The sequence below is a fragment of the Lepisosteus oculatus genome, chromosome 7, assembly GCF_040954835.1.
Source record: "Lepisosteus oculatus isolate fLepOcu1 chromosome 7, fLepOcu1.hap2, whole genome shotgun sequence".
In the NCBI taxonomy this organism is placed as follows: domain Eukaryota; kingdom Metazoa; phylum Chordata; class Actinopteri; order Semionotiformes; family Lepisosteidae; genus Lepisosteus; species Lepisosteus oculatus.
Genome location: NC_090702.1, coordinates 36963148 through 36990494, shown reverse-complemented (window position 1 = coordinate 36990494; position 27347 = coordinate 36963148). Strand labels below are relative to the sequence as shown.

General features: G+C 35.1%; 1 protein-coding gene across 1 annotated transcript in view; it reads left to right on the top strand.

The window, feature by feature from the left end:
- LOC102683595 (copine-8) overlaps positions 1-27347 on the top strand; it is a 166062-nt gene that overhangs the window by 111467 nt on the left and 27248 nt on the right. The window contains exons 10-14 of the mRNA XM_006633442.3: positions 490-531; positions 858-933; positions 7274-7327; positions 8868-8929; positions 25762-25808. Of these exons, the coding sequence (XP_006633505.2) occupies positions 490-531; positions 858-933; positions 7274-7327; positions 8868-8929; positions 25762-25808 (281 nt within the window). The remainder of the gene's footprint in view (positions 1-489; positions 532-857; positions 934-7273; positions 7328-8867; positions 8930-25761; positions 25809-27347) is intronic.

The window sequence follows — 27347 nt, the reverse complement described above, 5'->3', positions numbered from 1 at the left end:
TTAATCATTCATGTGTACAGTATATCTTCATTGGCTTTTTTGTGTATGTCTATATTACAATACAGTAACTACTTCATAATTTGAAAATGATCTCAATAGAATGTGTATTTATCATGTAGTTTGTTTTTGCTTATTGTTAGGTGATATAAGGCAAATGTGTGTGTCCCTACAAAGCTTTTGTGTGACAAAAAGTTAATTGTATTTAATAAATTCCTATTTGAGAATGTGCATTCTGCTTTTTTAACTGTTTAAGCCTGAGCTGGTTGCCATGGAAAGTACATGTGAGCTTTTGCTTTCATACACAAGAGATGAAAGTAGTTAGTCTTTGCATCCTGCAACACCAAAATCCTTTTAAATATTCCTGGAAACCCTGAAAACACTACAATTTTACAAGACTTTAATTTAAGGGGCACCATTTATTGCATTATTTAAAAGACAGAACTATTTTATGGATGTTTTCATTTCACTCACTTGTTTTTGTTTTCCCAGAACTATTAAGGTTGAGGTGTATGACTGGGACAGAGATGGAAGGTAAGTGGGCTGATTATTTCTGTCAGTTTAATCAGTTTAATTAGATTTCCTGTTACCAGAGATCTCTGCATTGTTGGAAAGAAACATCATATCACACATCTCTCAAAACATTTTGCTTCAGCATATATCTATTTAAATATATAAATTCACCTGATATGGAAATTTGACTTTTTTCACCCATCAGAAAAGCTGGACATTAGGTGCCAGATGCTGTAATTTTAGATTATTTAAAATAATTCAATAAACCAGAATTCTGAAACACCTGACAGCTCATTTCATTCTTTTAAATTTATTGCATTTTCTACTCGTGTTTTTTGTTTTGTAAGTCATGATTTCATTGGAGAATTTACTACAAGCTACAGAGAACTGTCAAGAGGTCAGTCCCAGTTTAATGTGTATGAGGTGAGTAACCAGACTTTCATTCTTCCTCAGAATATTTATGCATAAGCTCTTTCTACAACTGATATTTTCATTACAACAAAATATGTGTCTAATGAAGTTATTAAAAATGCATGCCTTATATATGGGTTTGGGAGTTTTTTTTGCACTAGTAATTGCAAATTGAATATGCCATTTTATACTAGGAATTGAAAATTGAAAATGACATTTTTAGATGGGGAAAGTAATGGGAATTATGGAATTTAGCAGACTGGCAAGTGTCATTACTGTGCTGTATTGTAGGGGAGAGTGTGCAAATGGAAGCATCAATCATGTTCAGTCTTATGTGAAACCAAGTTTACCCATAACTGCAAATAATTTTAATACATAACTCTGTTTATGGCAAAAAAACAGATTTAGTACCATGTTCCATTAGGGAATACCTTTGCTGTGAAACAGAATTTTATCTCTTTGATACACCACAAGCGATTTTTTGTCAAGATGATGTACAAGTGCCGAAAGTGTAATGTTAGTTCACACAAACATAATCTGAGTTCATGGCATGCATTTTGCTGTTGTTAGGTCATTTCACTCGTGAGGTACACTGTGAAGAGAATTACTAAAACTGTTTAACAAAAAAAGTTTCGCTCAGCCAGTATGTTAACAAAGTGAGATACAAACATTATGCGTACAAAAGAAGAAAGCTCGGTGCCATCCTTATTTGGTGATAAAAAGATAAAAGTACGTCAGTTGATTTCTGAAACAATGACTTACCTATTGGTTTTCTTATTTCTTCTGTTTGTTACATTTTTTATAATTCATGCTTCAAGACATTAGCAAACATTAGATTTTGATTAATTAAATCATATTGCATGATGTCAACACCTTAATGTTGAATTATTCCTCTCCAGACACTGTGCTATTTGGTGTAGTGATCTTGGCACTTTTTTGGGAGTGGTGATGTGTACAGTATACTGTATACTGTATACTGTATACAGTATACTGTAAGCCAGCAGTCCTGAGTGCACAGCTCTGAATTAATTATGTCATTTGCTGCCCTTCCTACAGGCTTGTCTTGATATATATTAATAATTCACATCCTCGTTTGGCTTGTACTGTATAAGAATTGCTTTCTTGTGAAATAAGAATGTTACAATTATACAGTACATGACTTACTTTCTAGACTTTCAGATTTCTGGGAAGATATATTGTGATGAGATGTAGCATCTAAGGTTCGGAGATGAGTGAACAGACTGGTCATATCTAGATCTAAGACAGAACTAATTTAGGTCTTCCAAGAGAAATGGGATAGAATCCCACAAGACAGCATCTGCAACCTGCTGGAAAGCATGTCTCAGATGTACTGCTTACAATGCTTCCATACCTTTTGTTGATCAACACTTTTGATGATAAATGGTAAACAGTGATTGCATCAAAGCAAAGATTAATTTACAGTACCTACTGTATGTCATCTGTTCAATACAATGTATTAGGTATTCCAAATTACCCTGTGACTGTGTGCATGACATTTGAAACTCAGTGAAAAATAGGGTGCACTTTATATTAAGAGAAACCACTCCCAGTGACAAGAAATGTCTCTGCATATACATAATAATAATAACATAGACAAAAATACAACTTATGTATTTTTACATGGTTGATTCAGATAAAGAAATGGGGCTCAGTGTCATTATCATCATCTGCTATGGCTTAGCAAAGTTATGAGGCTATTTTCTGTGTGGCTCTACAGTATGTGCATTACTCACTTCTTAAGTCAGGATGTGAGCTCTAATTATGAGTTTAAGATCAAAGTCGTTTTTTTCTCATCTAGTTTCACAGAATAGTTTTCTTGTCTTCGAGCTGGTTACGTGACACGTAATGTGGTGTTCTAGGTGTCAAGTGAAATGTAAGCTTAGTATTTAATCTTTTAAGTATCAGAATCAAGGAAGGCTTTAAGGTACAGCAGGAGGGTTAGGTATAGATAAGAGACATAGATAAGAGAATTCCAGATACAGTACTCAGGTCAGAATTTAAAAAGTGGCACACAGGTTTAAAGTGCCAAATTCAATAATAAATAATAACCACAGGAATTTTTGTCTCTATGCAAAACGTTTTATATAGAAATGTAGATACAGAGATGTATGTGAAGAGAAATTTCAGAAATAACCTTAATAATTTATTTGTCAGCAGTACATTTTGAGTCAAAATTATTGTCTGTGTTCCCTAGTTGCTTAACGCGTAAACATGCTTGCTGGAGTGCAGGTTGAGTTCTGTGATTCCAGATTTGTGGCTTTGAGTCTAGGTCTTGCATCAGCAGGATTTAGCAGGATGTCCCAGGAGATGGGACTAAGCCTGCTGAGGACAGGACAGAATTATATTGCCATGGCAACCCCTGTCTCCTCCCAGGAGCTTGAAACTTGAAATATTGAAGGTGAGGGGCTTCCCTCTTCTCCAGTTTGCACTAAACTTCCAGCACAGGTCTGTGTTGCCTGTAATGTGTTAGAAGAGGAGTTACTAGAAGGTGGGCAAGCTGGAGTCTGCTACATGTCATCATTCTCCCTCAGTGTGCCCTTGTAGAGTTCATAGCCATGAACTGAGACGTGAAAAACACTTTAACAAAAATAAATTGCATAACATAAAATATCCATGAAAACTGCTTAATTTGTCAGTTGGAAAATGTCAAAGAAAATGTTAACCTTTTACAGAGATTTTAAATATTGACATACCACAACCAGCAGACATAGAAGCATTTCAGAAAACAGAAAAAGGCAGAATCATTAGATCTGTCCAACAAATTAGCTGTCAGTATTTAAGTAAATTCAATACACTGTGAAAAAACAGAATAAAAAAACTTTCAGAGGTTAACTATATTATTTTTACATAACATTCCTTGGTTTATTTGTTTTCTCTTTTAATATCAGTTAAGAGACTTTACATTAAACCTACGTAATGTGATAGATTTTATTTAGAATATTCTGTTTAATGTTTACACCATGTTCAAAAAAATAATAATTTCTGCTGTTATTATAAGTTTTGGTAAATTCAAACAAAAGGACTTAATCAGAATCAATAGTTAAACACAAACCACAGGAAACAAATGGAAACTGTGTGGAAGTGCATTTAAATTTGATAGCAAGGGGCACTCTTTTGCACAAAAATATGCGGCTGTTTGAAACGACCCACTCATATTTGCCAAAGCTGAAACCTTGACTTCTTTTATGAAAGGACTGGTTTAAATTCTTTGCTACTTGTGGCCAAATGGCTTTCTGCAAATTTTAGCCTTTCTTTTCTTTGAGAGAAAATCAGGGAAAGAGTGTTCTGTTTAGGATATCTGTTCAGCAATTTTTTTTGTCAAATTTGTTCTACATGTACATTAGATCTGTCCAGACATTTACAAGTAAATGGAATGATGTTGTTGTCCATGCTTTCAATTGCTTCAACACAAAGAATTGTATTTAAAATAATGATCACGATTACATTTTTATTTCTTTTTTATCAGTTTGGGAATTTGTGAGTGCCAGACTATATACTGTATGTACTGTATGTACTGTATATGTACTTTTGAAGAAAAAATGAAGCAAGAGAAATATCAATTTACAAAAGGTGGTTTAATCAACAGTTTGTCAGGACAAAGAGTATTGTAATATGATGATTATGTTAATGTGCTGTCTTCATATGAACACTATTTTCATTCTTTCCTGTTTGTTATTAGTCATCTCCTATGTACATGCTTTTCTAGGTTATAACGATTTAAAATTGTGCTCACATAAAATTAAAGCTTGCACTATTAAATTATTTTTTTCAGTAACTAAACACAACGTTGTATATCATGGTCGAATATGGTAGCAGGTGTATTTTGAGCCAGTTGTCAAAGGTTCCCATATTTCTGCACATCAATTTAATTTCTTTGCACCTTTATTTCTTATTGCAAAATACGTATGTGATCATAGATCCATAGACTTTAAGCTATTACTTGTAAATACTTATAGTATAAAAAAGACTGAATAGATGGCTGAAAGTCTGATTTGTATTTTTATGTATGGAAAGGAATTGTAAAAACATTTGAAAAATTACACTCTGTTCATTAAATTGTTTCTAAGAAAAGGCAGAATGAAACGCATTCAACTGCTACTGAATTTCAATCCTGTTAAGACATGCTCATAAGCTTGTTCATTATTTTTCCTTAATGTCCTTACTTTTTCTCTTAATATTCTTGAACAAGGATTTGCATCTGATGGCTTTATGATTTAATTGCATGTCCAAAAACAAAGAACCCAAGCCTGAGAACTGAAACGGAGAACCCAAGAAGTAACATTCTTATACAATTATTAAGTTTAATGTTGGTTAAAATAAAATATGGTTGCAACTCATAAGGCACCAAAACTTTGACGTGTACTGTAAGAAAAGTTAGCAAAGGTTAGTTGCAGAGAGACCTGGGAGGTAAAAAGGGTGCAGTATGTGGGCGAATTCTGTAAAAAATCTGGTTTTACAGAATTTGATGCAACACTGGGACATTCCATCTAACAACAAGATTTTTCCTGGAAAACTAGGACAGTTGGTACCATAAAGTAGTGTGCACTGAATGTGCCACTTTTTAAATGAATGTGAAATGAATGTCATTTTTTAAATGACATTGATTTAGAAGGCCAGAATTAAGTGAACTATAAGGTTTGCCGTACTGTCCAAATGTACTTCATTTATGTCATATGTACAATGTATATATAGTAATAGGGTTGGTACGGTGATAGGGCAGTTGTTGCTACTGTCTCTCAACTACAATACCCTGGGATTGGGCACAGGCTTAGCATGTGTATGTTCTTCCAGTTTTTGCCTGCTACCTTGGTTTTCTATCACCAAGTAAAATCATGCTGCCTGTGTCTGATTGGCTCTGATTTGAGTTCCTTTAACATTTTTTATTTTTTAACAAATTTAATGATTGTGACATTTGGCATTAGACTATGCACTTCAACAAAACACTTCCAAAACCTTTTCATTTGTTTGCATTCTGCAATTCAAACTAATTTCATTTAAGCTTTTGAAATTAAACTGCAAAATTGTTTTAATCCAAAGTCTTACAGGACTTTTAACCCTAACCCTAGGTCCATCCAGTTTTAACAGTATTCTCATTAATGTTTTGGTCATTATTTTGATTTTGGGACACGAGTGGCAAATCATCAGATGTCTTCATTCAACCTTTCAGGTAATCTAAATTACACTTAATTATTTTTTTTATTCTGTGTTTTTGATCAAACACACTCATTGATAAAGTCTTAACCATAAGCAGTAGGCATATCCTCACATTCAAATCTGGAGGACTAGGGTTAGGGTTAGAGAACCATTCAAACTAGACCTATATAAACAATGTGGATCTGGTTAAATGTTTAGTAGTAATTCAGATTTATTAGAATAATTTCAAATTTTCTGTCAGTCACCTAGGTCTAGCAAAGCTCAACCAAAAATATGTTTCTCCCTTGTGTGTGCACCAAAAGTTTCTTGACTATATATCACATCCTTTATTCTGAGAATTTTACTGGGGCTTTTTTTCTTACCTGTCTTTATCAGTTTGAGCTGTGGATATGCTGCTCAGAGATTATCTAGTAAGAAAATAAATGCAGGCATTCTCACAAGACCATATATAAGTATAAGATCTGCTGTGGTGTTTAATCAGGCTTCTCTATAAAATTATTCATGGAGACTAAGAATCAGGTGTATGGTTTGACCAAGGTTAGAATTTGTCCTTTATGTTACAATGGACAAGCAGGTTAGTTTTCCTTTTTGGTTTTTAGTTTTAAGGAAAAGGTCGGTTTGCTTTACTTTTAGTTAAAGCTTAGAAGGAAAAGAGTCAGAGATAAATTTTGGGATAACACAATGCCACAGGAAAAAAGCACTAGTAATGGGCTGACTTGGAAATTGTTTGGAAGTAAAAAATTGGCCATGTCCGAGAAATGCTCTGTTCACATGACCCATCCATAGACAAGAGATTATCTTTGGAATTGTTCTTAAAGGAGAGTATTCCTCAACCAACTACTGTACTTCTGATCAATAACATGGGAAAATGATTCCTGAATATTATGATCCTAGAAATTGCTACACAAGAAGCTAACATTCATCAATGCGTTTTTCTCTCTTGCATTTTACAGACGACAGTTGAGATTTTCATGTCATGGCTGACCTCACACCCTTTATTATTTGTTAATGCCTAACAGTGTGCCAGTGTGATCCATCAAATGAATTAATACACTAAAAAATATTATTTACTTGAAAAATGTTGGAAATGTTGTATATTGTGTAATGCTTTTACAAAACACTACCCAGGCAATTATATGTACAGTTTAACGTATTTTGGTTATTGCTATTTTTGCAGGTGCTAAATCCTAAGAAGAAAGGAAAGAAGAAAAAATACCTAAATTCTGGAACGGTAAGAATAGATTTTCATGGTATTTGTTTTTAATAAATGTCTGTATTATACAAAATACAACATACACCCTGTGTTTATTAACATAACAAATGCTAAATTTAGACATTTAAATTCAGTGCTCTATAGGACAGAATTATGGCATCTTGTTCAAAACTCAAAATTGATATACAAAGGCATTTAAATGTATCCAGAGATAAAACTAATAAGTTATTTAAGCACTTAATTTGGACAAAAACCCTTCTTTGATACATACACATATAAATATTTGTAGATTAACACACACCTCTTCTACAAGTCACAATATTAGGAGTCCTTTTCTCGGTCAGTTGGAAGAAGACTACAGTAGGATCAGGACATGATATTCCTGATTGTTCCACCAGGTTCTGAAATATTTGCTGTCTAGCCCAGCCCATGAAGTAACCCATGCTATTCTTCAGGAATACCTTGAGTTGAGTTTGAAGCTGTGATGAGTTTGGTGCATTTTGGAATTCCACCAAATAGAACATCATTTTGTTTAATATTTTTGTACATTTATATATACTATATATAAAGTTGTACATGCAATATGTAAATTGATTCATGATATCCTGCTGATTATAAAATTCTTAAATTGCTACGGTGCCTTATTATCTTCTCAAGTAAAATATTGTTTTTATTAGTTTTATCTGAGCTTGTGTTTTCTTTGAAATAAAGTTAATCAGATAATTGTAAAATGGAAATATTTAATAATTTAAAGTGTTTGTATCAGAAATATTGAAGAGATATATTCTTATCTGTGAAAATAGATAAGAAAGGTTTACAACAGAAAAGTCCGCAATTAGAACACAGTTTTGGGAAATCAAACTTTGCAAACATTCACATTCCATTTTCTTTTTCTTCTGATGGCACAGTTTTAGCTGAAAATTGAGGTACTGGGTGATATTCCATGCTGTTGTTGTTTTGGTTTTTGTTAATTGCATGTTTTTTTTTGGTTTGCAGTGCAAAACCATGAGTGAGTGAAGTTGTACTGCGTTCTTCTAAACACTGCTAAATGGAAAATGCTTGTATTTTTCATTTAACAACTTTTTAGAAGGTTCTATACATTTTAAGTTGCACAAATGTATTCTAATGGTAAAGATAAAAATATGTTTTTGATTAATGGCACACTACTTGTTTCTTGTCACCCTTCAGCTTAACTTAGTGGTATGCTGTTTTTGTATTTAAACTGATTACATAGTGCTAACAAAGAAACACACACTTTACCAGTAGAAACACTGAACAAATTGCCATTTGAAGTGACAAGTTCAAGACAGTAGCATGGCATAGATTTTAGGGTTCCTAAACTGGAGAGATATGGGCTCACATTTTGGGTTAGACTCTGGAGTTGTACCCTTAAACGAGGTACAGTACTTTACTCATGGTGCTCCATGAGAGTTTGTTGTCAGCTGGTTAAATAAATACATTAAATTTGTAATACAAATTCCATGTGGAATACTGTAGCTGAAATTGTGCATTTTTTGTAGTTGATAATATTTATAATACATTTTAACATTCTTAACAGGTAACCTTGCTGTCTTTTGCTGTGGATATTGAAGTTACCTTTCTGGACTATATTAAGGGCGGGTAAGTAATACAGTTACACATTTCATCCACATTTTTAATGTCAAACTAATAGACCCTTACTGAATAATACTTTTTTTCCATGATAGGTATATCTGGGGCCACCTTACCGCCATAACCAGTCAAGAGATATTACTGCATCTGATTAGAATTTTGTTAGGTTGAATTGTATGTGGATCTTTGGTTGAATACTTGCCTGACAATTCAGGATGTGAATCTAAGACACTTTAAAAGCATGACCATTTTTATCTTGGTGGACTGTTATTAATTTAACAGAAAAGCCCCTTGCTGTGTCCTGTCATGTGTGGCAGATTACTTGTCAGCATCTTGAATGTCTTTCATTAAAAGGGGGAAAACTGTAGCACCAGGTCTCCTGTAAAGATGCAATTTACTTCTTACATGGTGAAGTAAGTTTGGGGAGTGAGGACTTAGAAATGCTTCAGTACTCTAGCAAGGAACTTCTCAAAAATACAAAATGCTGTTGCAGTCTTTGTAATTGCTGATAAGCATTTTATCAAATCAGTTTCTCAGTCAGGAGGTCTTGCCTTCTCTGCCTCTGCCTTTTTTTCCTTGCCAGTCTCATAAAATATACTGTATAGATAAGCCATGTAATCCATTTCTGACTGCATCCAAGCAGTAGGAATGCAACAATATCCTTAAGGAAGCTGCTTAAAATCCAGTGAAATTTTCCCTGGGGAAGGTTTGTTTTATATGAAAAGTAAAATGAACACATAATGGATAAATCATATGTTTAAACTTAATTTAGCATTCCCATGCTATAATGTGTACTTTGAATATGCTTTGTTCTGTGTTGTTTTTTTTTAAACTGAGGTAAAGATTTTCTCACAGATATTCAGTGCTTTCAAACCATAAACTATAATAAAATCTTGTGTACTTACAGTAAGTGCCAAATACCATTTGCACCAAGGTAACATTTAGCTGACATGGTGCAAATGGAATCCATCCCCAGTCAATATGTTGCTTTGTATAGTCCTGAGAATTTTACCTCCTAGTCAGGGTGAAAGCTTTAGTAAATAATTTCAGTAGTTTAAGTGAACATCAGACAACTAGTGAAAACTGTGCCTCTGGCAGTGCTCTTTGGGGGCTATATAAACAAGATTTATTTTGTAGTTATATTAGCCATATTCCTGGCTGTGGATGAGGAATAGTATGAAATTGGAAGCATTGTTGATGGTCTGTAGTTATGATAGATAAGTTGCTTATGTTTATCCTATATATTGTATTCAGTGTACATGTAATATTTTCATAATGTAGTAATGGCGTGTACAGCAACATCTGCATTATTTGGCAGTTAATGTTCTATCCAAATAATTTAAAATATATTTTGTTTTTTACCTTTAGTAGATTTTATGTTTACAGATTTGCTAATGGATAACCTATGGAAGCCCGTTTCCGCCACGGAGTAAAAAAAAAAATGCGCTATGGTATCTCAGAATTCTGACTTAGTAAGTCAGAATTCCGACTTAGTATCTCAGAATTGCGACTTAGTATCTCAGAATTGCGACTTAGTAAGTCAGAATTCCGACTTAGTATCTCAGAATTGCGACTTAGCAACTCAGAATTCCGATTTAGCAACTCAGAATTGCGACTTAGCAACTCAGAATTCCGTCTTAGTAACTCAGAATTCCGACTTAGTATCTCAGAATTGCGACTTAGCAACTCAGAATTGCGATTTAGTAACTCAGAATTGCGACTTAGTAAGTCAGAATTCCGACTTAGTATCTCAGAATTCTGACTTAGTATCTCAGAATTGCGACTTAGCATCTCAGAATTCCGACTAAGTATCTCAGAATTGCGACTTATCAACTCAGAATTCCGACTTAGCATCTCAGAATTGCGACTTAGCAACTCAGAATTCCGACTTAGTAACTCAGAATTCCGACTTAGTATCTCAGAATTGCGACTTAGCAACTCAGAACTGCGACTTAGTAAGTCAGAATTGCGACTTAGTAAGTCAGAATTGCGACTTAGTAAGTCAGAATTCCGACTTAGTATCTCAGAATTTCGACTTAGTAACTCAGAATTGCGACTTAGCATCTCAGAATTGCGACTTATCAACTCAGAATTCCGACTTAGTAACTCAGAATTCCAACTTTATATCTCACATTTGCGACTTCGAAATAGCCATATTTCATTGTCTGTCCTTTTGTTATTGTAACAGATTCGGGTTCTAGGGCTTGTCCCCTCTCCACTCCCACCCTAGTTCGTGCCTCGCTGCACTGGCTCACTTTCTTTAAGAACATGTTCTTTAACCCCGGCGGCCAGCATCCCTGTTATGCGCAGGTGAGGGTGGTGTACTGCAACCAGATCGTACAAACTGTATGTTGGCCGTTCCGTTACACTATTTTCATGAATCGTACAGGATCATAGGATCTATAAGCCTGAAGACATGTCCTGTATAGTGCCCTGATAAAAATCAAATTAATTACACTAATTTTTATAGAATCCCATTTCCGCTAGTGAGGCTTCCATAGTACCCGGATGGAATAGTGCATGGTGGGCTTTTTAAAAATAGTTTTTATTTACGTAGACAGAATATGAAATAAGATACAGAAATAGGCACTTCACATCCAGAAGGATTCACAATTATAAAAGCTGAAACATACTTTTTACGTATTTCCATTGTATGTCCTTTTTTACTTAAAAAAGAAGGTCTTCTTTAGCTCAGCTGGCAAGACTCAGGTTCGAGCCAGTGCAGCAAGGCACGAACTAGGGTGGGAGTGGCGAGGGCACAAGCCCTAGAACCCGAATCCATTACAATTCTTAACGTTACAATTCTGAGTTGCTAAGTCGGAATTCTGACTTACTAAGTCGCAATTCTGAGATACTAAGTCGGAATTCTGAGTTGCTAAGTCGCAATTCTGAGATACTAAGTCGGAATTCTGAGTTGCTAAGTTGCAATTCTGAGATACAAAATCGGAATTCTGACTTACTAAGTCGGAATTCTGAGATACCATAGCGCGTTTTTTTTACTCCCTGGCGGAAACGGGCTTCCATAATAACCTGTCAGTTTCACCATGGACAAATTTACACAAAAGATTTTGTTACTTTGTTGCATCAGGCTAACTGATCTACTGTTATTGGGTTATTTGAAGAGCAAAATATAATATATGGCATGAGTCTGATAGAGCATGTGCTCTCTTTGCCCTCTAAGATTATAATCATGGACAGCAAAATTATTGGTCAGAAGCACAACCAACAGAAACATCCATATACTTTGAGTCTTTACAGGAAAGAAATGTTTTTTATTATAGATTTTTGAAGAATTTTATAGTGTTCAATTATAGTGTGTAAAATGTGTATGTCAGTGAAATTCTGAATGCTTGAACTGAGGGCTTACACAGTCTTCTTTTATAGGGCTAATAAAATTGAATTATTTGGACCGATCTGAATAGGATCTAACTTTGAGATGAGAAACTTACCTGACTGCTCTTTACTTTTAGAGCAGTAAAATCTTGTACTACGGTGACCAAATTTGTGCTTCATATTCTAAAGTCTTATGAGTAGTACATTGTACAATTTTAATTTTAGACTTAATGATTTAAATTCTACATTTTTAACAGTATATTCTACCATTCAGCTTGCTTTTGTGTTGCTTAACCTATGTAAATTATATGTCAAGAATACCTAAATCTTCTTCTTGGGTAGATTCTACAAACTCAACTCAGTGTTGTCCATCTTATATTTGTAGCTTATATTTTGCTACCTGCATGTAACTCTCTGCACTTGTCTAAATGATAAGTTGTCTACCTGGTATGTGTTTAAATATACAGTATTTGTTGTTTTGAGGTTTGATTTTTATGTTTCTGTGAGGTTTCTATGTTCTGCTGTGAATTTGCTTGTCATTTAAATCCTTCACTGAAGCCAATGTTTTAATGGTTTGCTTCATTTGATTTTTACATAATCAATTAGTGGTTGGTAGGAACATGCAAAACCTGCACACTTAAGTTAGTAATTAATTGACATTAAACAGTGAAATATTATTTGTGAGAAACAGGATAAATATTCCATTGAATCAGTGTTGTTACTATTGTATGTTTGGAATGTATGTTAACCATTGAAATGTAATTTTTACTAAGGTATTACCCAAGCCACCTAGCAAAAACATAAGAACATGTAAAAAGTTACTTACAAATTAGAGGAAGCTATTTTCTCCTTGTGTGTTACCCCGGTGTCCATACAAAATATTCACCTGGCCTTTACCAGTCATGGCCTCCTTATAATCCCTGATGTGTGGTGAGCATACTGGAACACTTTGACTGGGTGGTTGCTACCTGTTGGTCGTGGAAGGTAATCCCCATCACCTGTAAAGTGCTTTGAGTGGACTTATACAGTATATGTATAATGAATTATTATTTGGCCCATCTAGCCTGATTGGTAGTCATTAGCTAATTTGTCCAAGGATCTCAACCAGGTATTCTTGAAGAAATCCAGTATTTCAGTTTCAACAACATCTTGCTCCAAGCTTCCATTTTAAATGTGGGAGTATGTTTGAAATACTAAACAAGAGGTTAGTGTTTTAAACCCTCAACATCTAAGGGCACTGAAGCCTTCCTTGGTGCTCACTGTCCTACCCTTTTTGACTGAATGTTGTTGGGGTTTTTTTAAACAAACTGAGCAAAAGTATCTTGGATAGGCAAATGGTATGAAAACATATTGAATATTTCCAACTGTTCAGCAGTACAGTAGAAGCAGTATGATTAAACCTTGGCTTTGGCAGGCTGTTGAGAGACTTATTTTAATATCCTTATGCTTTTCATAGATAATGCATTATTTTCACACCTTTAATCATTCCTTAGCTACTTCGTTTTGGGTGTCTACATGCATGACTTGACAAATAAAGGGTTAAAGTTAATCTCCTGTAAGTGTAAATGGAATTTAATGATTTTGTGCACTTTTCAGAGGTAGCCTTCTATCTCTATTGATTTCGGTTTTGGCAGAAACTGCTTTAAAAGCTGCATTAGATTGCTAGTTTTGAGGCATGTTCATAAAGTTAAATTCACTGTAAAGATTGTATAACTGAATTTAAGTGAATAAGGCTTATCACTCAGCTTGATCCACAAGTGAATTTATATAAGGCCTTGAAAATACAGTGTCTCCTTAATTAATCAGTTAATTGTTAACCTTGTGGATATTTTCATGGGCTCTGACTATTTGACACATCAAAATTATAAGTAAAATATAACTATTTTTCAATTATTGTTATTGTAGAAATTAAAAGTTCTTGAAAAAATATATTTTACTGGTGAACATGTTGCTGTACCTCTGTACCATATTTTTAATATGATTTAACAAGGTAAATTAATATTATAAAATTAATTTCTGAATATAAAGCTTTAACATTAGCATACGAAATATAAAGAAAATTAACTTATCCATGTGTGAAAAGCCAGTCTTCGAGGAGACTGAAATGACAGACAGCCTGCCACTAGAGGACGCCATCATTTGAAAATAACACTGTGACATTTTATTAGATCATCGGTGACAGGGTTTAAAATGCATTTTCTCACAGGGGTGTGTTGAATATGTTTGCTATATAAAGGGTCTTTTGGTGTTAATTGGTAGATCTGTTTTTATTGCTGCTTCAGAGCTTTCTCTTTGTGAAAGGGTAATAAAGCCCTCTGCATGGTCCAGTCATGTCATCATAAGTTATTATATGTTAAGTCTATCCTGTCTGCATGTCTCAATGGAACGTCCTTGTGTAAGTGTGGGTGTGTCACATCTTGTTAATATTGGCAATGCTAACTTCTGTATATACTCTATTTATCTATATAATGTGGCTCTCTGCTTCTCGTCACCTACAAAGTCTAAGGTATGGCACACCTCAAGAACATAGTTGACGGCTCTCATAATAGTGCTGAGATAAAAGGTATTGCTACAATACAGAGTTTTGTATGAGCTGTGTGATGATGCTCAGCCCTTGCACATCTTTTGATAAAGCTTTAAAAACCACACATGATTAATTCACCACCAGTTGATACACATGGAGTAGTGTTATCTCATCATCTTAACACAGTAATGTAGTTTGCCCCAGAGATGTAGTAGAATTTGGGCCTTGAGACTTTGCCCAACCCTTATTATCTGCTGTCAAATAAAAAACACCGTCATACACAATAAATGACAGCTTAATCAAAATAAATATAAGTAATTATATTTTTTAATACCATATCTAGATAAATCAAATTTGATTTTGGATAAACTATAAACTCATATATTCTTGTGCTCATTGTTTGCTGGGATAGGGTCTGATTCTCCCACATTGGATATTGGTTTTATTGGATAAAAACAGAAAATGGATGGATATATGCTTTCACACATTTCCTTTCAGTATTGTCCACCAAGGAACATACATACCATATCAATTACTTTCTCACCCACATCGAACTGAATGTTAAGGTTATGGAAAAGATAAAAGATATGCAATAGGTGTTAGCCAGAGTTCACATTCCTAATTACCATACAGTGTACAGTTATCTTAAAATAGCATTTCAAAATAAGATGAGAGGAGTTTCAAACAAATAAACTAATTTAAAGTGCTATACACTAAATTATTCTGCAAAATGACTAACTCTGTGAGATTGAGTTTTATAGAATCTCTGAATCAATAGATTGTATTCTGTTATTTCATTAGTCTAATGCAAATCTGCAAATTTGTTTTTTTCACCTCCTTTATTTATTATTTATTTAATTAAAACACATTAAAAAATTTAAAATGCCTCACTTTTTGTAAAACAGTTATAATATTTTTTTGACTGCTACAACATACAGTATTCTCAATAATATTCCTGTAGTAACACTTGGCCATCAATTGTTTTTTTTTCATGTTGTTCGTTTAAGAATGAAACTAATCAGATATGGTTTGTCATGTATTATTGTCAATTATAGTTTTCATTTAGGGGTGGCTTTGAATATCACACCTACTTAATGCAGAAACTAGATTGGGAAAAAAGTGCCAAATTATGGCTAGAATATGGATAAAAATTAAGGAATGAACTACAAAAGGATAACAGTGATGCATCATGTCTTAATCAATATACACTCATAACCTCATATCTGAACCTTAATCTGTTCGGAAGGTAAATCAAAAATAAAAATGTCATTATTTCATATGGGGACAAGTTCACTCAAAAACCACACTAAACATACCATACCATACAGACCATTACACCAAGCTTAGTGAACAAGGCACAATGCATCTTTAAAACGATTTGTTTAAAGATGCAATTTGTACTTTTATTTTCTTTTCAGTGACCATACACCGAGGCCTAAGTGAGAGGACCTATAAAACTGTACAGTCACATTTAACAATCTAAACTGACATTGATAACATATCGGGCAAATGGATTCAATAACCCAAGAATCCAAACATGGAGCAAACTACAAAGCTATACATCTAATTACAAAGCTATGAGCTGAAGAAATAAAAAAGTCTGGCAAACTAGTAAACACTTCAGGTGTAACTTTTGGTATTCAGTATGGTTGGTCTATATATTGTGGTAGTACATGATGCATTGGCAAAACAATTCTGATACCTAACCTACTTAACCTGTATTTTTTTCTGAGTCAGATTATCTGAGGCACAATTGTCATGTAATCAATAATGACGTGACGTATCCACCAAGGTACAAGTATCTCTAAAGATACAGTATTTCTAGCAGAACTACTAAGTGCAACACTGATGTTGACATCAGGGTAATAAGCAAAACATCAAAACACTATCAGTGAAGTTTCACTAAGTTTTCACCTATTCATTAATGCACGGCAATAATATCTGGATACAATCCCTTGAGTTCTTTAAATGATTATGCTGAATATCCACTTCCTATTCCAATGAGGTCAGTCATTCCAGGATATGTTACACAAACTTCTCCACAAGGGATGTTTTTCTGTTGTAGAAAATGTCTCCTGCAGGTCCATTTGGTTAAGTCTTTCTTTAAAACAAGGCTTCAGGCTTGTACGTGCAAAGACTGTTCTGGGATTTTTCACCACACAACTGATTTTCTGTTATTGTATAATCACAATAGCCGCTTGAATGAATGTTGTGGTAATAGTTACCTAGATGGTCTATAATTCCACTGCAGGTTGTGTTGATGATCAGACCAGCAGTGCAGCACTTTAAAGAAAGTTGCAGGAGCCTTCCCAATTTCATATACAGTATATGGGTCTCTGGCTCTAGACGTGTCTGCACCATTTGGGAGATTTCTGTAGCTCATTAGTATAACATTCTTGCTGCTTCTATTTAAAATCTCTGTTCTGTTTTGTTTCTCACTAGGTGAGACATCTTTGTGGATGTTGTCACACTTGTCTGCATTCCTTTGTAGTCTCTTACTTTGAATATAGTTTGTGGAGATAAAAAAATCCCTTCCTCCTCCTTTACATCTTCTGACTAATAGTTATGTGCTAATTCGTCTGAATAAAGTTTTCCTACACAATGCCATTGCTGGAAATGTAGGGAAGTGTGTTAGTCAATATTAATTGCAAGTACTGAGCTAAAAGGTATGCCTAGATCAATAATAAACCCTGAAATCAATGTAAAGACTCACTGAAAACACACTCCCAAAATGCAAACTCAAGACACTAGTAAGATTTGTGCTATTAACAAAAGTACTTCACAAGAAAATATTAATCTATCCAATCCTGGGAAATTACACCGATCAGTTGCTAGTAACCCTCACGCTGAAACCCTGTGCAAACCATGGTTCCACAATTACACTGCAGTACAATGTTTTGTCCAATCATAGACCTTGATAAGGCATGAACACATCTGCTCTAAAGAATGCACTTTGCCATGCAATCTATCTCATCCTTGGTTTGAAATAAAATGGGAATTACAAAGAATATTTGCAGTTAGCATGATAAATATGTATATGAGCTGTGTGAAAACCATATAATGTAAGTACCTCTTTTTTGGTAAGTTTGAGAATCTTATTGTGTTGGATATTTTTTAAATAGTGTGAAAAGTTGTACCCTGTAATTTCAGTTTTGAAGTTTCAGAATTTCAGTTTTGAAGTTTGATATAGTTACAAATAGGGGATTATAAAAATAGTGAAATAACAGAAAAACATCGACCTGGTTAGTCCGTAAGTAAGATAGTAATACCTAAATTGTAAGGTTTTGCCACAAGTGTACCTGAGCAGTTGGAAAATAATAGAGGCACTTGAATTATTTGTTCTTCAGCATAGCTTTAGGGAAAAGAGTAATAAGTAAGGCACACAGGGTTAAACAAGGATTAATAATGACAATATACACAGTATAAAACACACAATATAAACAAACAACACACAAGTTACACAATGTACAATGTGTCCCAGAGGTCTACATTTTGACCAATCAGAAAATCCCAGATTGCTACAATGTGTTCAAATCTTACATAACACCCACGCATGCCAACAAGAGAAATTAGGTAAGTGGTGCCTTCTTTCTATATAAACCTGAACTTTTTGTACCTGGGAGTTCTTTATACAAGAAATCAGTATACTAAAAACAACAGAATGGCAAGCATTCTTACCAAGGTTCAAATATTAACTAACTAGAATCTGCTCTTTACATATAATCTGGACAACAACCTCTCACCTAGAACTGCTTTCTTTTCTTTCCTGTCCTTCTTCTCTCCACTTTTTCTCTCCTGTTCTACACCTTTTCTGTCTTCCCTGAAACTCTGTCTCTATCCCTAACTGTTTTGTTCCTCTTTTCCTCCACTATGGATGACTCCTAACCATTTACCAGGAACTTAATTATCCAAGTAAATCAGAAGACTCCTTTGATCAATGTGTTTCACACCCAGCACAACTAAGCAAATATTTCAGTTCCTTTCTTGCCTTTGAAGCTCCCAAGAACTGAAGAAATGATAAGACTTGCCAGATGTTATTGTCTCTAGATTCTTAAGACACTTTAGTAGCCACTTGCAGTAACCGTACTGCTGTATGAAAAAATGCAATAAAACACCTAAAATAACAGTTGCAACATGCTACACACTTTCAGTAAAATATCAAGTTGAAAAAGGGCCAGCTTTGTTTACTGTGCATTTCATAAATACCTCAGCAAACTTTTAAAGGTACTGCTTAGGCTTTGACTCCTAGTTGACAATAAATGAAAGTTGTGTTTTTAATCTGAATATCTCCAAGCATCTAAGTTGGTTAAGATGAGCAGTGTGGAAAAGAAGCATTCCTTTGTGGCTGTCATGCTCTCCAACTGTGCCATCTGCACACTGAACTGAGAACTGTCTCTGGTGAAATTCAGAGAGAACTAGAGCATATTTATGACATACGCATTATGAATCCCTACCAGATTGCAGTAATTATAAGAGCCATATGGGGGAAACATCTCAAAAGATTTTATTAATGTCTTGTGTGAATAATTTTGGATATCAATATGTAATTATACAATTTATGTTTTAGTTTTGTAGCAAAATATTTTCTTTTTGTAATCAGCATTGAAGACTGTATCAGTTTTCACTTGAAAATTTTGCTCCAAACGTGTTATAAGGTTTTAGATGTTTTAGTGCAAACAGTAAAAGGCAAGAGGTTTACAAGTTTCCTGTGGTTAGGTTGTTTATCAACTTATTTTCTGTGGTGACAGGTGTTATGGTGCATGGTAATATTCAAATCCAAAATAATATGAGAAATAGTGTAGTGAATAGTGTAGTGAAGAAAACATTGTTTTAATAGGCTTTTATTAAAAGAGGTATTTTGTGTTTTGACCATCTTCAGTTTAATTCATGAATACATTTGAAGACTTTTACCCACTCAATTAATATAGCATATTTATACTGAGACATTAAGTTTCAATGCCTCTTATTGAAAATATACTTAATATATAGAAGTCTCATTTCCCATGTCTACTAATGGTAAACTGACATCTTGTAGTTTAAGTTCAAAATACAATTTATAAAAAAATGTAATTTATAGAATTTATTCAAAAAACTTATTTTTGTCTCCATTTAAGAAAGACATTCTCAGATAAGACTCAATTGCATCTCTATTTTAAGTAATATTTGTATTGACAGTTTTTCAGTGTTAATGCTTGTTACTTTAGAGATTAACAATTATTAAATTCATGCATATTTCATACTTGTCCCCTAATCTGAAATGCACATACTGTACTCTCTGGATTGTCTTTATTACTCTCAAGTGCTCAAAAAGATCTGACATCAAAGTATATAAAGCTAAATTGAAAATGCATCTGTGGTTCACTTTTGCTGTGTATTTTCTCCATGTCTGTTTGTAAAATGAAAATACATTTTTAAAAATTACACTGCTAGGAGTGATGTACTGTATCAATAACACTAATTTTAATTATTAGCTATTTTCCTAATGATAAATGATGCCCTGCCATATGGAACTATATAGTATTGTGTAGTCATGGAAATAACACCACAAAGTATCAATTGAATAATATACATTACACTTATTTATAGACAGAAATGTTATTTCACCTGTATTGTTTAAGATAGGATGTTTTATACTACAGACATTTAAAACATAAATATACAAATTTCAGACTGTTAAAACACAGGTCTCAGATGAAAATGATGCCTCCCTTCTTCCATTAAGGCTGCATTACATTTAGTAATATTATGCAATTATTCAAAGTGTTATGTGTTCATACTTAATATTTTATTTACTTATTTCTTTCAGTATTACTAATCACATTTTAACTTCAACACCTTCTTTAATTATTAATATGAAAGCATATGGTTCATTGTTATAGCTTTCTATAAATTTTACATCTGAATCTTACATCTGAATAACTGCTCACACACACAATACCCTAATTCCAGTCATGCCTGTGTGTCGCCTTAATTTTTTGCATTTTAATTGGTTGGTTTTTATTCTTTTAGAGCCGCTCTGGGATCTTTCATGACATCTTCCCTTTCAGGGAAGACTGCACCATTTTCTTCCTCCTGATTAGTTTTTTATTTGTCTCTACCCACACAAGTCACTAGATCTTCTCAATAACTTGTCATGTTTTGTGGCTTCAGGTCGAGGTCAAATTCTAATCTCACACTTCTGCTTCCTGCCCATTAAAACTCAATGGCGAAACACATCATTCTTTCTAGCAGTGTGAGTCTTGCTTCATATCAGATGGACATGCCTCACTTCATTGCTGAGACCTTACCTTCATTGTGTACATTCAGGACCAGAGTCACTCTTCTTCAGCCTCAAGGCTCCACCCAAAACAAGAGGTTCTGTACCCACCACACAGTCTGTGTTTTTTCTTTCAAGACTCCTGATGTCAGCAGGCCTACTAGAAACTTCAAGTAACTGGAGCAGCTGTCCTTGTGGCAGTTTTTTTCCCCTTCTTAATCTTGCCTGCTCAGTTGTCTTTTCCTTCCTCCTTCTCTCTCTGTTTCTGGTCTCATCGAGTATCCTACCTACGGCACCTATGGCCCCAGCCTATATGTGTTTTGTCTCTCCCCAGTCCTTCTTCCCCCGGTCACAGACTCCCACTTTGTACAGCGGGTGTGAACCCATATTTTTTCAGTGGCCTCCAACTTGTTGTTATTGGCCTTCAACTCTTACCCCTCCCAAATATCCCAGTCAGATACATAGCTGATATTCCTTCTCTTTTGGAAGTTCGACTTGATATAGGTTCTTATCATCTAGCTCAATTCAGCAAGCAGCAGCTGCTCAAATTTCCGCATCAGGCTACTCTTCTGGGCCACAGAAGTGTCTTCCACCTCCCTCCATAGAATTCCAGTCTCAAACTTGCGAGTGCTGCTAGTGCTGCTAACCGGTAACTCTTTTCCTGGTTCCACAACCAAATACTTTGCCGGTTGCCATGAGTGTTTCACTGTTGGACTTGCTGCTGCTGCTAGCCTCTCCCATTTTGTCACCCGGGGCATACATGCTTTTAATGCACTGCACATCTTCATCTACTAGTTTAAGTGCAAGCCAACATCAAAGTGTTTTCTTCATTCATTACATGCGTGTTCCAACTTGCAGTCTAACCAACGTGCTCTTACCTCAGTGTTCAAAGTCTGTGTCTGTGTTTTGGGGACTCTTTTGGCAGGGGTGACGGGGGGGGGGGAACATGTGACAGAGCTGATCTCGGCCCAGCACTGTCATTTCCTCAGCCAGGTGAGTTGAAGCCAAAGTACTAAGCAAGCTATCTTTATATCCTTCAGCTCATTTCACCATTAGAATTTAACTGAACAAGTGAAGTTTTCATTATTCACTAGTCAATGCACAAGCTAACTAGATATTTTCATCTAGTCTTCCTTCTACAGTACATTAATCACCTGCCACTAGAATATGCAAACTGTTTAACTCTGTTGCCCAGCTGCAATGTTACCAGTTGTGAGTAAAGTGTTCTGATCATTAACTTGTCCCAGCTGATTCTGTTTGGCCTGGAAAGCCACACTTCCCAGGGCTTGCAACTCTTACACAGCAGCAACTGATCTGATGTTCTTCACACACACTCTCAGAGACTGCCTGTCTGTGTGCTGAAGGTAAGCCCCAGGGAACATTTGGGACTCATCCTGTACTATCTAGACCCCCTCTTAACTCTAAGGAGAAGTTATAAAGGTACCTTGCCAAGGAATGCCCCACTTCTCCCTTTACTAACACTTCCAGTCAGCCCTGGTTCATGTGGCCCAGCCTGTTCCTGAGCAGCACACTTCAACCCCAGTGAGCCTGGCACACAAACAACCACACAGTCCAACTGTCCAGAACCAACTAGCAATACTCGTGCCTTGGCTAAACATCATGACTACGAGACTGTCACCACGAAAAGCTGTCAAGAACCAGTGATGTCACTCAATACAGCCTAAGCAATACTCAGACATCCCTAGATCACTAAACCATAAGGCAACCCATACCATGCTAATTGGCAACTCAGGCTGGAGTTTAGACACAGCCTGAATCCTTGTTCCTTAGTTATCCTTATAAGCCTCTTAATTATCCCAGAGGAGTGTCTAATTCTACAAAGACACCGGATATCCCCTCACATCTCCTTTCCCTTACAAATATTTCACTCTCTCCAAGTGCTAATTGCTCATTCATACTTGCTGAGCCTCATTCCACAGGTTTTTCTAATTAACAGGTGGGTTTCTCACAAAGCCACCTCACAATCACTTAATCTCTAAATTGATTGTAAAGCTATTTTTACAACAGACATCATGTAACTAATTATTATTGTTTCTCTCATCCATTATGTAAAACCAATGCTGTAATCTTGTCAATTGTTGTTACCATTCTTTAGTTTCATCCAAAATGAAATTGAAATTAAATTAAATGAATTTTTTTCATCTGAGAAATGTTGCCAGTCTGCTTATAATGCTGTCTCAATAACAGAAAAAATATTGTTTGTTTTTAATCTGACTTGGTTGATTACTGTATTGTAATCACTGCATGAATCCTAGTGAAAGGATCCAGTTTTCAATAACAGTCTCTAAAAGTATTCTTAAGTTACAGTATGTTCAGAATTGAGCAGCTAGAAACTGGACTAGGTCATGTTTAGTTGATTGGACTGATCTTGTTTTAGAAGCCTACAAGCATACATTTAAGGCTATACAGAACTTGTCTGCCCAGTATCAAGCCAATTAGTTACCCGTTACTGCCTTTCACTTTCTTGTTAATCACCTCATTATTCTAACTTTCCAATGTGTTCCCACTGTTCAGCTACAATCAGTGGGTGACAGGGCTTGTTGTTGATGTTCACTAGAGGTTTGGAACATCACCCCAAATGAAATTTGTGACACGGCCACATTCTGTGCTTTTAAGTCTAGCCTAAAACAATTTTTGTGACTGTTTTGTCTTCTGAATCTGCTTTGGTTTTGTGACTTTATAATGTAAATTTTTCATTGCAGTATGTGCTTTTTACATATTCAATAGTGCTTTGAGATGAATGCTTTAAGATGCATTATATATACAGTAAAGTTTATTATGTTATTCTGTTTGCTATACCTTAGAAAGCTTTAAAACTATGAATTGTTGTGTTTTTTTTTGTATAAAAGCGTATAAATCTGAAATTCTACCTGCACGAATTAGTAATACTGTAATGTACATTAACACTATCCTGCAGGGATTCACAGTAAAACTCACCTAATGAGAAATGAGAAAAGGAATGACTCTTTTCACTTGTATTCAAGCAGTTACCAGTACTGTATTAGCAAGATAATTATGGGTGGCATCCATGTATCAATTCCAGGAATTTTCCAATCTGTACTGCAAATTGCCAAGGGTTGAGAAAGGGGAGTGCTGATTACAGATACATTAATTATCTAAGCAATATCTTCACTGTTGGGTGTAGTAGACAGTATGATCCTTTGTGTATAAGCATGAACCTTCAATACCACTCATTGCTTGGACATTGCTGCTCTGCTTTGTCCAATTCAAGATTGCTGGGAAGGCGAAGCCCATACTGCCAAGCAAAAGCCACAAAACAGAAGGCACCCTGGACAGGACACCAGTCCATCGCAGTGCACAAAACAGACAAAAATACACACATACCAGAGCTAATTTTCCCAGAAGACAATTAACGTACCTGGGTCTTTGGATTGTGGTAGGAAACCAGAGCACCCACAAAAAAAATGCAAAAACAAGGAGAATAAATAAACACCACACAGATACCACCCCAGGAATTTAATCCAGAGCCCCAGCCATGTGATGCAGCCATGCTAACCATGCTATCATTCTCCTTATATCCCAAAAGTATTGGGTACTATAAGCTATATGTGAATTATTAGCTGTAATACTGATAGGACATGAGTATAGTGGTTGAAATGCAATTTTAGTTGAATTTAACAATGAATTTCACAACAAAAGGCGCATAAAATCTTTATGTATTGTTGATATGGGACACTAAATGGCTTAGTCTATAGGGAGAGTTGCACTTAGTCCTGTACTATAGTATCTTAGAGGGCTGCAGCTGTTATGCTGAGTTTGTTGCAATTGAGAACATTTTTAGTATGGAACTGGGGACTAATTGTAGCACCTAAGATTGTTGCAAATGATATTTACCTAGCATACTAGTTTATTATTGAGCTGCATACTGACATGGGGTTATCCCCAGTTAGAATGCTGCTCTCAGGTCTTTGCAACTGACACAGAATGCTGATGTAAACTGCTTTTGGTGTTCTTATAAAACAGATAAAAGCTTATGTTTTTTTTTTCCTTATAAGGTTTATTTAATATATATTAATACAGTATGTGTCTAAATTTCAACTGAGACATTTAATTTTTTTTACAAACATAGTAAACTCTTTGCAGACAAATTGTAAGAGCCAGATATTCAAACTGACTAGAACCAGTTTTTTTGGCCAGTTTTAACAATTTTTGTTTTTTAAAAAAGTGATGCATTGTAGAGAACACTCAGTTTATAATAATTTAAAATATGTATCATAAGCGAATTAATCTTTAACATTGTGTTATTAAGATCCTTAACAGGGATGTCAAAACGTGTTTATTATTTTATTCAGAGTAGGCCTTGTTTGATGACATCTGTGTAGAGATGTTAAATTGGCATTGAATCAGAGCCTTTGGTAAATGTATTGGTAATAATGTAATCATTTTTATCGAAGAAACTGACAAAAGGTTTTATTAGTACAAACCTTTTTACTTATTTCACACCTGATATGATATGTAATCAATGAATGAGAAGAAAAATAGGAAAACTAAGCAGTGTGTGATAAAAGTGTAATCTGTTATACAGCTGGAGCCCTGTATCTTGCACTCAGGATATGGTTCTACTATGCACTGAGCAAGATCATAAATTATTTTGAGTGATTCAGATTACAGCACTTACCACTGGTTATAGTTTTAGTGACATTTATATTGAAGAATAAAACCCCTGAAAATATATTTCCCTTGCAGGACGCAGATCAATTTTACAGTGGCCATTGATTTTACTGCATCAAATGGTGAGTACAGAAATACAAATTGCTGCTTCACAAGAAATGTATGAATGTTTTTTATTCCAGAACCTTTGAAAGAGCATGGTTCCTTAAAATGGGGGAATTGCTAACAGCATTTTGCATGACTCCAAAATCTAGATTTGAATATCATGCTGTTATTGAATAGGGAGCTGAATCACAAAGTTGCACGGGTTAGTCACCCTTTTTTAAAAGAGGCACAGTAAGAATCTATAACACATACATCTCTAACCACATTAGCCAAGCTTTGCATTGGTTATAAAGCCTGTTGGTCAAGACAAACACTACTTTGTGTTGAGAACTCAATCCTTTTTAAAAGTTAATAATCAATATCCTTTGCTTGGAGGAAAGTGAATTACCAGCAGGAACAGCCTTAGTGAGGTAGTGCTTAAAGATATTCTTCTGCTTCTCTGTATGCTGGATTGTGCTGTTTGTGTCTCTGCACCAGTGGAAGAAATCAATGACTATTTTTCCTTTGGGGGTTTTGAAACTTAAATAAAAGCATTGTTGAGAAAAATAATTATCCAAATGTTTTAAAAAGGTGTTCCTATTGCTTTAGAGCAATACACAACTATTGCCAGTATATCCTTCCATCCATTTTCTAACCTCTTTATCTAACACAGGGTCTTGGGGAGCCAGAGTCTATTCCAATAAGCAATGGGCACAAGGCCAGATACACTTTGGATGAGATACCAGTCCATCGTAGGACACACACAGACACAAACACAGACACACACAGTCATACCAGGGCCAATGTTCCTAGAACACAGTTACCCTACCAGTTTGAATTTGGACTGTGGGAGGAAACTGGAACACCTGGTGGAAACCCACGCAAACACAGGGAGAACATACAAACTCCATGCAGATAACACCCCAGGAACTGAATCGAAGACAGCAAGGCAGAAATGCTAACCACTGTGCCACCATGCTGACAGTATATATTTTCAGTTATTTTAATCTCCAGTGCTGCTCTGTATCTGCACTTTTGTCTGAGATTTTAATCTTTTATTGCACTGCACTCTGTAACTCCCCATTCACTCAAATAATGTTGTGGTTTGTGAAGTATTTGTGCTTGTGCTGTTTTCAGAATTATACACAAAAGGTCTGCTAGTATAAGATTTGTTTTTCTTGAACATACTGTAACACACAAGAAGTTGGTGTGTCAAACTTAGAGATCTTTTATTAAGATGGGCACAGAAAACAAACAAATGCAGCCATAAGGTATTATCCAGTGCTGTGTATGACTATGACTATGAGCAGTGCTATAGGGAGACTATGGGAAACCAGAAACTAACATAAAGGAAAACCCTATGCTAATGTTTGAACTTCTTACAGCCTTTTTTAGTCTCTCTAACTATAACTGGGCAACTAAACTGCTTACTGGCTTCTACAATAAGATTATAACGAAACCCTCACATCTTCTCCCAAACAAATCCTCTCTCCACTACATCTTACTTTTTATAGTCCCATAGTCAGTCACTTATTTCTCACTGTTGAGAGGTCAGACACAAAGGTTCAGCCCTCTGT